Source organism: Pimephales promelas, chromosome 10 (assembly GCF_988280905.1).
Source record: "Pimephales promelas chromosome 10, fPimPro1.hap1.1, whole genome shotgun sequence".
Classification (NCBI taxonomy): domain Eukaryota; kingdom Metazoa; phylum Chordata; class Actinopteri; order Cypriniformes; family Leuciscidae; genus Pimephales; species Pimephales promelas.
This window is the reverse complement of record NC_142778.1, coordinates 32,334,932-32,346,979: the sequence shown is the minus strand read 5'-3', so window position 1 is coordinate 32,346,979 and position 12,048 is coordinate 32,334,932. Positions and strand designations below refer to the sequence as shown.

At 40.9% G+C, this 12,048-nt stretch overlaps 1 protein-coding gene across 2 annotated transcripts in view; it reads left to right on the top strand.

Annotated features, from left to right (window-relative positions):
• mctp2a (multiple C2 domains, transmembrane 2a) overlaps nucleotides 1-7,524 on the top strand; it is a 49,796-nt gene extending 42,272 nt beyond the window's left edge. For both annotated transcript variants that reach the window (XM_039683805.2, XM_089116472.1), the window contains exons 20-23: nucleotides 1,062-1,171; nucleotides 2,037-2,146; nucleotides 3,450-3,547; nucleotides 6,936-7,524. In XM_039683805.2, the coding sequence (XP_039539739.2) occupies nucleotides 1,062-1,171; nucleotides 2,037-2,146; nucleotides 3,450-3,547; nucleotides 6,936-7,004 (387 nt within the window). In that variant the 3' untranslated portion in view covers nucleotides 7,005-7,524. The remainder of the gene's footprint in view (nucleotides 1-1,061; nucleotides 1,172-2,036; nucleotides 2,147-3,449; nucleotides 3,548-6,935) is intronic.
• The last annotated feature ends 4,524 nt before the right edge of the window (nucleotides 7,525-12,048 follow it).

Here is a 12,048-nt window from a genome sequence, read left to right as displayed (position 1 = left end):
CGAATGGAGAGCGACAGTGGGGAGTCCGGGCTGAGCTTTCCCAGGGGCCGACTCACCGGGCCCGCTGTCTGGGGGACGATTGCTAATACAAACATATATAGCGCTCGATCACACGTTTGTCTCCCCACCCCCCATACTATCCATCATTACCCCTGTCATTACTCCATCCTTTTGATGTGAGGGCTTCTCGTTTCTCTCTCTTTCTCTTTCTTCTCTCCCCCCTTTGGAGAACTATACTCATGGGCTCTTATGCTGGAGGATTTCTCTGATGTGATCATGTTGCTTTGGACGTTAGATTACCCTAGCAATCTTCTTTAAGTAAAATGGAATAGAATTTCTCTCTCTTTTTTTTTTCATCGAAAGTCCATTTAGCCCGTGTCTCTGAATTACATGGCAACCCAATACTGTGTGATGCATCAAAATACAAAAAGACAATGGGATTTCCCATCTCTCTTACAAGAAGTAAAAACATTGCTTTGTATAACATGATTACACTCAGACATTGCAATCTTTCTCCCACGAGCTCAGATACAGAAAACGATAAATCCAATGATTTCAACCCAGCACTCAATCTTGCCATAAGGTGGGCAACTCTGAGTTTTCATACGCCAAGAACTGGTACTCGAAAAAGCTTGCAACGTAGGAAACGAGCCAAGACTTGCCCGGCAGAGACTCGTGGATTAGACGACCTCGCAAGTTGGCGTCTTGCGCCGTCTGTGTTCTCTAACTCCCGAGTCCGTCTCTCTCTCTCTCTCTCTCTCTCTCTGTATGCGTTCTGATTGCCATTTTTACATCTTTTTCCTCCTCCGCTTAATCTTTGATTGTGATGCACCTTTATTGTTTGCGCCTGACAAATGCTGAAATACTCCTAGATTCGTGACAGCTCTGGAGGAGAGGCTGACACATTTTCACGTCTGAGGAGATGTTACAGAAGCTCATTACAGGCCATTGACTAGATGAAATACTGGTGATGGCACTCTGGAAATAAACTGCTCTTCCTTTGTAGGCTTCTAGCAGCTGACTTCCCTCATCAGTCTCTGTCTTTTTTTCTTTCTCTTCAGGAATCAGAGAAAAGAGGACTGATGGAAAAAATCCACATGGTTCAAGAAATTGTGCTTACAGTTCAGAGCACTTTAGATGAAGTGGCTTGCATCGGGGAAAGAGTGAAAAAGTAAGAACAGAGGATTTTATACCTCTTCTGAAGCTCACATATGCAGTTGTACTTGTTCTTTGTCAAATAGCTTAATTAATAGAAAAACTAAACGCATTTTATGTTTAGTGCCACATTTAAATGAATAAATAGAGAATAAATCTATGACGTTTTCAGAATTAAGTCATATTATTATGAGATGCATGCTAATGATAACTGATATACCATAAGTAAGGATTTCGTTGTTGGTAAACTATCCCAAAGAATGATCTAAATCTTCAAATCCATTTCTTGCGTTTTTGCCACTACTTGGCTGAACTATTGTAATTATTCATGCCTTTTCATTATATAATGTTAATTTTATTTTATCTATTCCTTTAATCTCCACATTTAAGAATTTATTCTCAAATGTTTACAGCTTCATTCTCTCTAAAAAATGCTGTTTTTTTTAACCCAAATTTGGGGTCAAATATGGACAAACCCAGCCATTGGGTTAAAAATGGCTGGGTTTGTCCATATTTTACCCAAAATTGGGTTAAAACAACCCAGCATTTTTTAGAGTGTAATGTTATGTTGTCTTAAATCTGTATTTTACTTTGCACTAAAACATTGTTATAGCAAGGAACCTGATCTGTCAATAACGTACATGTCCAAAAATAGCCTACACACACTCTAAAAATTGTTGGGTTGTTTTAACCCAACTTTGGGTCAAATATGGACAAACCCAGCCATTGGGTTACCTTTTTTTATTACATTTTTAACCCAATGTTTGGGTTTGTCCATATTTGACCCAAAGTTGGGTTTAAACAACCCAGCATTTTTAAGTGCATGTATTTATTCATATATGATTTATGAAAATGAATTAATGACTTGTCTCCATTGACAGCACATTCAACTGGTCAGTGCCGTTCTTGTCATTCCTGGCCTGCCTGGTTCTGTTTCTGGCGACTACCTCCTTGTACTTCATCCCACTGCGCTACATAGTTTTAGTGTGGGGTAAGTAAGTGAGACACCATGTGTAGCCCTTTCACCCAATCATGCGTGATACTCCAGTGCTGCTGTTAAGCTGTCTCCACTTTCCTTTAAATGGAAGTCATGCAGAGGTGTTTTAGAAAGAATCACACTTTACTGTCTCTGAGCTTTGAGCTCGGACTCCTTTACTGATGCCTGACGAAAGCTATTTAAAAAGTGATCCATTTCCATAACTCTACATGTGACAGCTGATCAGAATCATGAACATGATCCGCTGTTGAGACCAGCTGCACTGAGGCTCGTGTGAAAGTTTGATGTATGTACAGTTAGAAAGAAAGAGGTAGCGAGCATAGGCATTATTCTGCCGTGTAAATGTCAATTAGAGGTTTCACGTATATGATGATTAGTTTTGATGATTGGAAGAGATTGAAAAAAAAATGGAATAATATACAATATATACAAGTTTGGGGTCGGTAGGATTTTGTAATGTTTATGAAAAAAGTCTCTTGCATTTATTTGATCTAAAATACAGAAGAAAAAAATCTATTTTAATATATTTTAAAATGAAATTTTCAGCAGCCTTTAATGTCAAATGATCTTTCAAAAATAATTGTGATATTCTGATTTGCTGCTCGAGTATTATTGGTATATTATTATTCATACCATACATTCATACATTTGTGGTGCTTAATATTTTTTGTGTAAACTGACACATTGAATACAAAGTTCAAAAGAACAGCATGTATTTAAAATACACTTTTTTTACATTATAAGTGTCTTTACTGTAGCTTTATTTGATCAATTTAATGTGTCCTTGATGAATAAAGTAAATAATTTCTTTATTTAATAATAATAACAAAAAAATAGGGATGTGAAACGATGAATCGCTTAATCCAAAATAAAAGTTTGTGTTTACATAATTATATGTGTGTGTAATTATTTTGTATATATAAATACACACATGCATGTATATATTTAAGAAGTATTTGCATGTATATACTTTATATATATTTATACCAAATTAATATTATACATAAATATAAATATTTGATATATTAATAACGTGTGTATTTATATATACAAAATAATTATACACAGTGCACCCACGCATATTATGTAAACACAAACTTTTATTTTGGATGCGATTAATCGCAATTAATCGTTTGACAGCCCTAGTATTTATGTATATGCACTTCCAATCACATGGCGATATGAATTACAGCAGATAAAGTGACAAATGTGTGTTTGGTCAAGGTTTGATTTGCCAGTAAGATACCTGCAAGTGCAGCGGGTAACTGCATTTATTAACGCATGCTTGTTTTCACAGGTGTTACCAAATTTACCAAGAAGCTTATCAACCCAAATGCCGTAAACACAAATGAAATACTGGATTTTCTCAAGAGGGTGCCTTCTGATGTTCAAAAGGTAAGGGTCCAGTTTTACATTTAGAGAGAGAGAGAGGGAGGGACGGAGACAAGGAAGGAATTCCCTGAAGATGTCTGCATTATTTGCTCTAACAGAATTCCCAAGTGTTACCCAGGATATTTCCTCTGGCTGTGTTTGATTATTAATGGACTCGTGCCTTTAAAGGCGGCCCCCGGCCCAATTATTTCCCAGCATGTCTTGATGGAGTCACCCGGCTGCCTGGATGGGGTCCGCTCTGATCTATCCTCGGCCGTAACGCTTCAGCCTTGTCCCTGATTATCAGTTTTGTCGGCCTGTGATAAAAGAAGGGTGCTGTAGAGGGTTCAGGGATTGCTAAGGGGTCGGTGTCTGCACACTGGCAGTGTGGCGGCCCCCGTCACATCAGGTTGGAGGACTCGATTAATGAAGTGTTGAGCCAACGCTGTCCTGCTGGGCGCCATATGTGATGAAACATTATCCATGGCTGATATGTCATTCAGGGTTACATCATAAGCCCGCGGATGTGCAGCCAAACGCTGAGAGTCTTTCGGACCTCGAGTGCGATTCAGAAGTCGGGATCCAAAGCAGGTCCTACTGTGATAAAGCGTTCAGCATAGGATGCTTTTCTCCGTCAACATGGCTATTTAACTGTTGTCAGGGCTTCCTGTCCTGCTCAGATACTGGAGAGCTTGAGTGATTGGCTCAGACAAACCTCCTGGGATGAACCTCTGCAACTTTACGTTAACATATGTCAGTGTGGATAGATGAAGCCAGCATGACACACTGGTTTTGGCATGTGGAAGCAGCAAGTTGGCAAAACAAGATGGAAACCATTGCTGAGTTTTTAAGCCTTTTGAAGTATGTTTTCGTGGTTGGATGAACTGCCTGCTGTTCATTTAAATGGAACGCACCAAAAATGGGAAGACAGAATGATCTTTAGCAAAAAAAATAAATAAATAAAGGCAAGCCACTTTTTAAAGAACAAAATGCCAATAAAACGACACAGTGGCCATTAACCATACCAAAAAGGTATGCAAATCCATGCTGTCCCCGTTAAGTTTACAACGTTCGAACCTTAATGCTAAAAAAAAGGATTGACCAAATAAACAGCACGTTACAAAAGCTCAAATTGACTCCTATCGCACGGTTCCGAAAATGACTTGGCAATTAGTGCCTGTGCAGTTCTTCAAACACAAACCCTCAAAACTGGACTTCATACAGTGGCCCTCTGTCCTAAAATAAGCAGCATCTGTCAGTTCTGAGGACAGTTTCATGTTCAGAGGCTGCCGCGTCTCTTTGTTCCCTTGTGCTCCATCTCCCATTCTCATAATCAGGGCCTGGTAATTAGTGTGCAGTCCCTACCTTGCAGATACACCTCCAGGTGATTGTTTCGAGGAGAAACAAACAAGAAAATCATTTGGACGCATTCTCCACACTTTCGAGTCCCATCAGCCTCATGCCATATTTAACAATTTGTCGATTCTGTGTACGTCGTTTGGACTGAAGGGTGGCCTTGGACAAGAAAAGATGCCTTTAATGCCATTTTCAGAGGCTGATGTTACTCTTAACTGTGAAAGGAAAATCAGAGTGTTTTTGGAGGTTTGCGATCCAGGAGCACCTGGGCTTCATAATCTGTCTGAAATGCCAATGAGCTTGCCGTTCAACCTTCAAATACTTGGACAGTGTTTGCTTTAGTAGTTTGTAGCGTGCTTTCAGAAACTCTCCACCTTCCTTAGCTCCACCTGTATAAATCTGCTTTGGGTAATTCATGTATGTTATATTGGAAAGCAGAAGCATGTCTTACTTGCTGACAGCAGTGAAGATGGAGAAAGGATCTTCTGTGTGTTTGCACTCAGGAACTGGTGTTCCCAGCACTGTCAAAATAAAATTCCTGGTGCTTCCAACCCCTTATTTGCCAGTAATTCAAAAATGGCAAATATTGTGTGATATATCGGTCGAAACTATTTCAAGTTTTGCATCTGGAGTGTAAAACTAAATGTGGTACATCAGCCCATTTAAAGTCATGGGAAGTGTCCTTTTCATATGCTGAAACATCACATTATGACATTTTGCGGAAAGAGAAGGGCTGACTTTTCAGTTTTTAAAGGCAATTTCTTAATAATTGAACACAAGATTTACTTTAAAGGAGTAGTTCACTTCTTAAAAAAAAAAAACTTTTGCTGATATTTTACTCACCCCCATGTCATCCAAGATATCTATTTCATTCTTTCTTTCTCGAAAAGAAATTAAGGTTTTTGATGAAAACATTCCAGGATTTTTCTCCATATAATGGACTTCAATGGGAGCCAAATGGTTCAAGGTCCAAAAGACAGTTTCAGTGCAAACTGTTCAAAGGGCTTTAAACGATTCCAGACGACAAATAAGGGTCTAATCAAGCGAAACGATCGCTCATTTAAAAAAAAAAAATAACAAAGTTTAAGTTTTATAAGCTCAAATTGCTCTGTTCTGTGATGCGTTTATGACTCTCCTGTTCGAACTCGTTCGAAGTATAAAACTTAAACTTTTTTTTTTTAAATGAGCGATCGTTTCGCTTGATAAGATGCTTATTCATCTTCTTAAATCGTTTAAAGCCCTTTGAACAGTTTGCACTGAAACTGTCTTTTGGACCTTGAACCGTTTGGTTCCCATTGAAGTCCATTATATGGAGAAAAATCCTGGAATGTTTTCTTCAAAAACCTTAATTTCTTTTCGACCGAAAAAAGAATGACATGGATATCTTGGATGACATGGGGGTGAGTAAATTACCAGCAAAAGTTTTTTTTTTAAAAGTGAACTACTCCTTTAACTCCAAATATCTGAATATGTTTAATGGCTGTCTAAAAGTTGTACGTGGATACGCTGTGAGCTCCTTGGAAAAAAATCTTTATTCAGTTTCTCATACCTCAGAGAAACTCTACTTTCATCACACCGACCTTCACCTCCGACCCGAGTTCACTCCCTGCTTTAAGTAAAGTAAACAGCATGTTCATCTGAAACGAGGGAAGTGTGTGATCATCTGTAACCGCAATGCCCCAGCCGGAGCCATACAGGCACTTACTCCTGCCTACAAGCTGCTATAATTAGTCTCCAACAAACTTTTCTCAGGAAGGACACAACTCGCAACTCCTCGGTTTGCGAGGACCTAAGACAGCGGGTCTGCTCAACCAGTATAGTTCCCTTATAGGTGGGGGTGGTATAGTCACCGCTGTGTCGGTACGGAACCCTTGACTTTTCAAATCTTTCCTCCTTGTGATTAATCCCCTCTGCTCCTGTGTTTAAAACATGATTCATTACAGCCGCGCCCGCCTGGCTTTCCCCCTGCACCGGCTCTCCTCAGGGGAGCCATTACCGTGAGCGGGCCTCAGCTCCGATTACCTGCGTCTGACCAAAGAGCTGTTTGTTTTTACAGGTGCAGTACAGCGAACTGAGAGCCGAGCTCGGCAACCAGGGCCCGGTGAAGAAGAAACGCTTGCGCTGAAACCCGATGGATGTGTCGGATGAAAGGGACGGGCGGCGTTTCAGGACACGGTCTGTTTAAGTCATATTGCCCCTGTACGAGTGGAGGAGGAGCCCCCTTGTGCCAAGCCATCCGCATTGCCACTGAGGTGTATTCATCGAGTGTGTGTGCTTATATTTGTATCCGTGTGTGTGTGTGTGTGAGAGAGAGATGGGGTGACGGGGTCTTTGGCCCTCACGAACTCGCGGTCACAGTATCTGAGCATATGAAGGTAAAGGCGGGCTTCACCAGCCTCTGCATGTGGTCACGCTGAAATGCAATGAAATACGACACAGCCTATTCATATATTAAAGTCTTTTCAGAGACCACATTCTGGTTCATTTAACAAAGGAAAAATTAGCCTCAACTTACAGCTCATTCGTGCTTCCTGCTGACTGTGTTTACAGCAGGAAATATTTAAATGAGGGTAAAATATTTATATCTCTTAAAGGAGTAGTTCACTTTAAAAAAAAAAAAAACTTTTGCTGATAATTTACTCACCCCCATGTCATCCAAGATGTCCATGTCTTTCTTTCTTCAGTTGAAAAGAAATTAAGGATTTTCTCCATATAATGGACTTCAATGGGAACCAAACGGTTCAAGGTCCAAATGAGAGTTTCAGTGCAGCTTCAAAGGGCTTTAAACGACACCAGATGATGAATAAGGGTCTTATCTAGGAACCTTCGAGTCATGACTCGAAAAAAGATTTGTTCATTTTGATGAATGATTTCGAACAGGAGAGTCACAAACACTCATCACAGAACAGAGCAAGGCGAGCATTTGAGCTTATAAAACTTGAACTGTTTTTATTTATTTTCGAAATGACCAAATTGTTTCACTAGATAAGACACTGACTTATTCATCGTCTGGTGTTGTTGAAAGCCCTTTGAAGCTACAATGAAACGGTCATTTGGACCTTGAACCGTTTGGTTCCCATTGAAGTCCATTATATGGAGAAAATCCTGGAATGTTTCATCAAAAACCTTAATTTATTTTGGACTGAAGAAGGAAAGACGTGAACATCTTGGATGGCGTGGGGGTGAGTAAATTATCAGCAATTGTTTTTTTTTTTGTTTTTTTTAAGTGAACTACTCCTTTAATACAATCGAAAATACTAAACGTCATTAAACATTGTTATTCATGTAAAAGCAGCCTACTGTTCAAGATGTTTTATTCCGTAATGTTTTGTTTTATATATGAATCTTCCATGTTTTGTACTTTTATGCTGCAGATAAAGATGAAATGAAGAAGATGACTAAAAGTTTGACTTCTTAAATGTGTTTTTTCTTCTGTCGCATCCTTAACTCTGCATTATTTGTGAAGGATACACAGGATTATTACCGGGCCACACTTCAGACGAGGATGCTGGTCACTGTTGGAGGAAAACATCAAAGTCTCAGTGTGTCCAGAGCAGTCAGCTAATGCACCGCTTTTGTAGTTCGCTGACAATAACAAGGTCCAGATGAGAGAGCTCATCTCTCATAAAGAGGGAGGGAGATAGAGAGAGAGTGAGTATATACACTCCATACCCCGCACTTAGCGTCTCCCATTTTCATTAAAATCACCTCCAGTGCCTAATGGCTCTCTACTAGACCCATCACTCTGTAGTGTTAGCACCAGTGATGGGGCTTCAAGTAGAGCAAATGGAGATTTCCTGCCTCATCAACTTATTTATTCATATTACAGACATATTTCAGCCTCTCCGCTATCAGAGAGTCATTTTTATAGAAAGCAACATTTCCAAAGTGGTGCATCTTGAATATAGGCATTCGGAGTGTTGATTTGAAACAAATATGAAGCGATTACTAAGATATTAACCAAGTTAACAGTGTTACAGTTTGGTCCTTTACAGGCAAAAGTTGTTCAAAGAAACGTAAAAGTTCCCCAGAAGGTGTCTGCTCGCTCAATAATTTAGCGAGCGAGGTAAATAACCGAGCGGACGCTTTGTAAAAATAGCCGTAGCAATACAGATGAGCCCTAGACCCCAGCTCAGGGAGTTTGTTCAGACTGATTGGAGTGCTCAGCGTCCCAGCCTGCCCCCCTCCCTTCACTCCTCTGCAGTTTGGTGCTGGTGAAAGGGCATCGGTTGGTGCAGCGTGAAGAGTTTGATTGGCTCTCAGGGACCTGCCGGAGCCTGGGGCTATCTCTTTTGACAGTCTGATAGAGACATCACGGCACTCTCCCAGGAGCTGCCACCGGGGGTCCGATTCAAAGCGAGGGGGAGTGGAGGTGACCCGCGATGCTCTGATGAGAGAAATCCCACACACAAACTCCTGCACCGTCTCCACTGGGGGGCCACGGAGAAGGGAGAGGATGGAGGGGAGGGCCAGTGTCCCTTAGCTCAGTAAATGAGACCCCATCAGATGTCTGCGTGAGGTGAAACCAATTAAACAATGCTTGCAGGAACGCTCTAGTCGCCGGGTTAGCACCGAAACTTGAAAGCGAGCCTCTAAGTGGATGTGAAGTGTTTGTGCTCGACGAGAGAAACGGTCTTCAAAAATTCAAGACCACCGTCTCCAAAACGCAGATGAAATGAGAGGCTGCCGATTGGAATCTCTCATAGAGAGAGCTCATGTTGACAAGTGTTTTCGGGTAAACTGCCTTGATTAAAATCGTGCTGTGATGCATACGACATTTTAAAAAGTCAAATTGTGAGCTTGATAGTCAAAAACGAACACACAAAATATTAGTGTTGCGTCTAACACTCGGCTCTTACGAACTGTGAACCGCCTTTTCAGTGAAAACCCCGAATATTTTGCTGCTTATTGCATTTTACTATTAAAGGGGTGATGAAACGAGAAATCAAATTTTAATAATTAGTATTACCTGGTGACCTATAGTAATTTTGTAATAATTGCGGAGTTTGTCTGTGATCTTAATCTCGTGCGAATCAGCCATGTTTGTAATTTGTATTAAAACCCATTAAAACCGAGCGTTAAGGGTAGAACTAGAGTACTTTTCTAAACTAGGGTAGAAAATAGCCTATTACTTATTCATTTGTGATGTTTTTTAATGTAAAAAATAAGCGAACGTTATAAATTGACCTCAGACAACAATATACAAAAATTTAAAAAGCCAGTTCATGACCCCTTTTCAAGTTTTTATAAAGTAAATTAAAAAAAAAATCCTGAAAATAAAGATGCTAATTATTAAATGCACTAACCATTTACCGTTTTATATGAATTTTGGGATCACAAAAATATGAATAGAAACATGTAAAAAAAAAATGTATACACTCACTTGAGGCGGATCTACTTTTTCTGACAATTTGCCCAGAGAAGTGACTATATTACACTCTTGAAAACACAATAAATAAATGTTGCGTGCTTTACAATATTTCAATTTTTTGAAACAGAGGTAGTGATCGAAGACAATGGACACACTGTGTAATCTCGTTTCCCCCTCTCCTTTTGTGTTTTCTAATAAACAAAATCATGTTTAAAAATGATCGGTTTGCCTCGGTCTCCTGGGATTGGAACATCAAATCTCTATAGATTACTAAAAAGGCAATATGGTCCCCAAACTCACTAATGAACATCTCATCCACACAGCAGTTAACACTGCTTGCATCATTCTCTCTCTCTCTCTCTGTTTTCCTTCAATAGTGAGTATGAAGCTGATGTCTTCATCAGGCTGTCTGAAAGGAAGAGCCTGCAGCTGTGGCAGGTCCCCCAGAGCCTGTCGCACTCCTTGTTTCCATGGTAGTCCTTCAGGCAGCACCATGGGCAGACTGTGTGCAAGGACCCCTACAACCTGTTTTTTTTTTTTTCCTTTCCTGATATGCAGCCCCGAAGCGGGCATCAAACTACAACGCCAAATAGTGAGAGTGCTGCGATACATTCTTTGCAGGTGCCGCATTCTCTTTCAGAAGCAATGCCAGCCAAGTTTCATTAGAATAAGATGCCCCTGTTCCTCAGTGATTGTTACAAGGGTGCTTTCAAGGTGAAACGACCCTCCCTCGACGAATCTTCATAAGTTGAAGTTTCTTGTTAATGCAAAGTGCATGTCTCTTTTACTTCTGATTTGTTTTCTTTGGTAGCAAGTCAGAATTGCTGTGGGCCTCGCCATCGCTGTATTGAGATCAGGCCTCAGTTCCTCCAATAATCTGAAGGGCTTTCCTGGAATCACTAATGACAAGACTGATTGTTTTTACTCTTCTCGGGGTGGGCCGCACCAGCCGAGGACCTTAACCTACATGCACAGCCTGTCGAAGAGATTCCCGCTTCCCCTTCTTTTGAAGGAAAACCGCCGTGGCTCAATCCGCAACGTGCGCAGACGAACAAACACCAGCCAACGTGAGAGCAAAGATTACAACCAGTAGCGGGTACAAATATTAATTATATTTTAAAGTCATGACTGCAATTGAGCCTGCGGGTGCTCGCCGCTGTTGTTGGCTTGTTATTTATACAGTGGGCGTATTGCGCTCACTGACACCGAGACGTAATTTCTAGCAATACATCAAGTGTGCAGGGGTAGCCTTTAAGAGCTTAAATTAAGTCGCTGGCCTTTAAAAGCATCTCTCTTAGGGCCCTGTCTGGATTAATAAATTCAATGGATTTGGCTTTAATATTATTCGGAGTGCATTAGAATGTAGCTAACAGCTGGGGTGGCCAGTCTCGGGGGCTGAGACGCCGAGTGCGAGTCTGAGGGCAGCGTGCGGCCAAAGGTCCCTCTGTTACAGGTGCGGCCCTGACAGGGATCAGAGAGGCCAGGCTTAGATGAAAGGAGGATGAGGAGGGCCGCTGACCGCCTCCGAAACAAAGTCACCCTTTCTGCGACTGCAGCGGACAAGCTCTCAGCGCTGATAACTGGTTGCGTGCAGCGTGTTGACTTTACGTCCTTTTCTTTCCCTCTTATCGTCAAAGCAATGCAATGTTAAACAATGTTGATAGAAACGGACAGCCCTCTTGGTGACGCATTATGACAATAATCAAGAAAAAATGTAGCTTAATAAACATGGGAAATCTCTCTTTTTCCCTTCTAGCGTGAATTGCGTCGCACACCCCGTGAGGTTAGACCTTGAGAA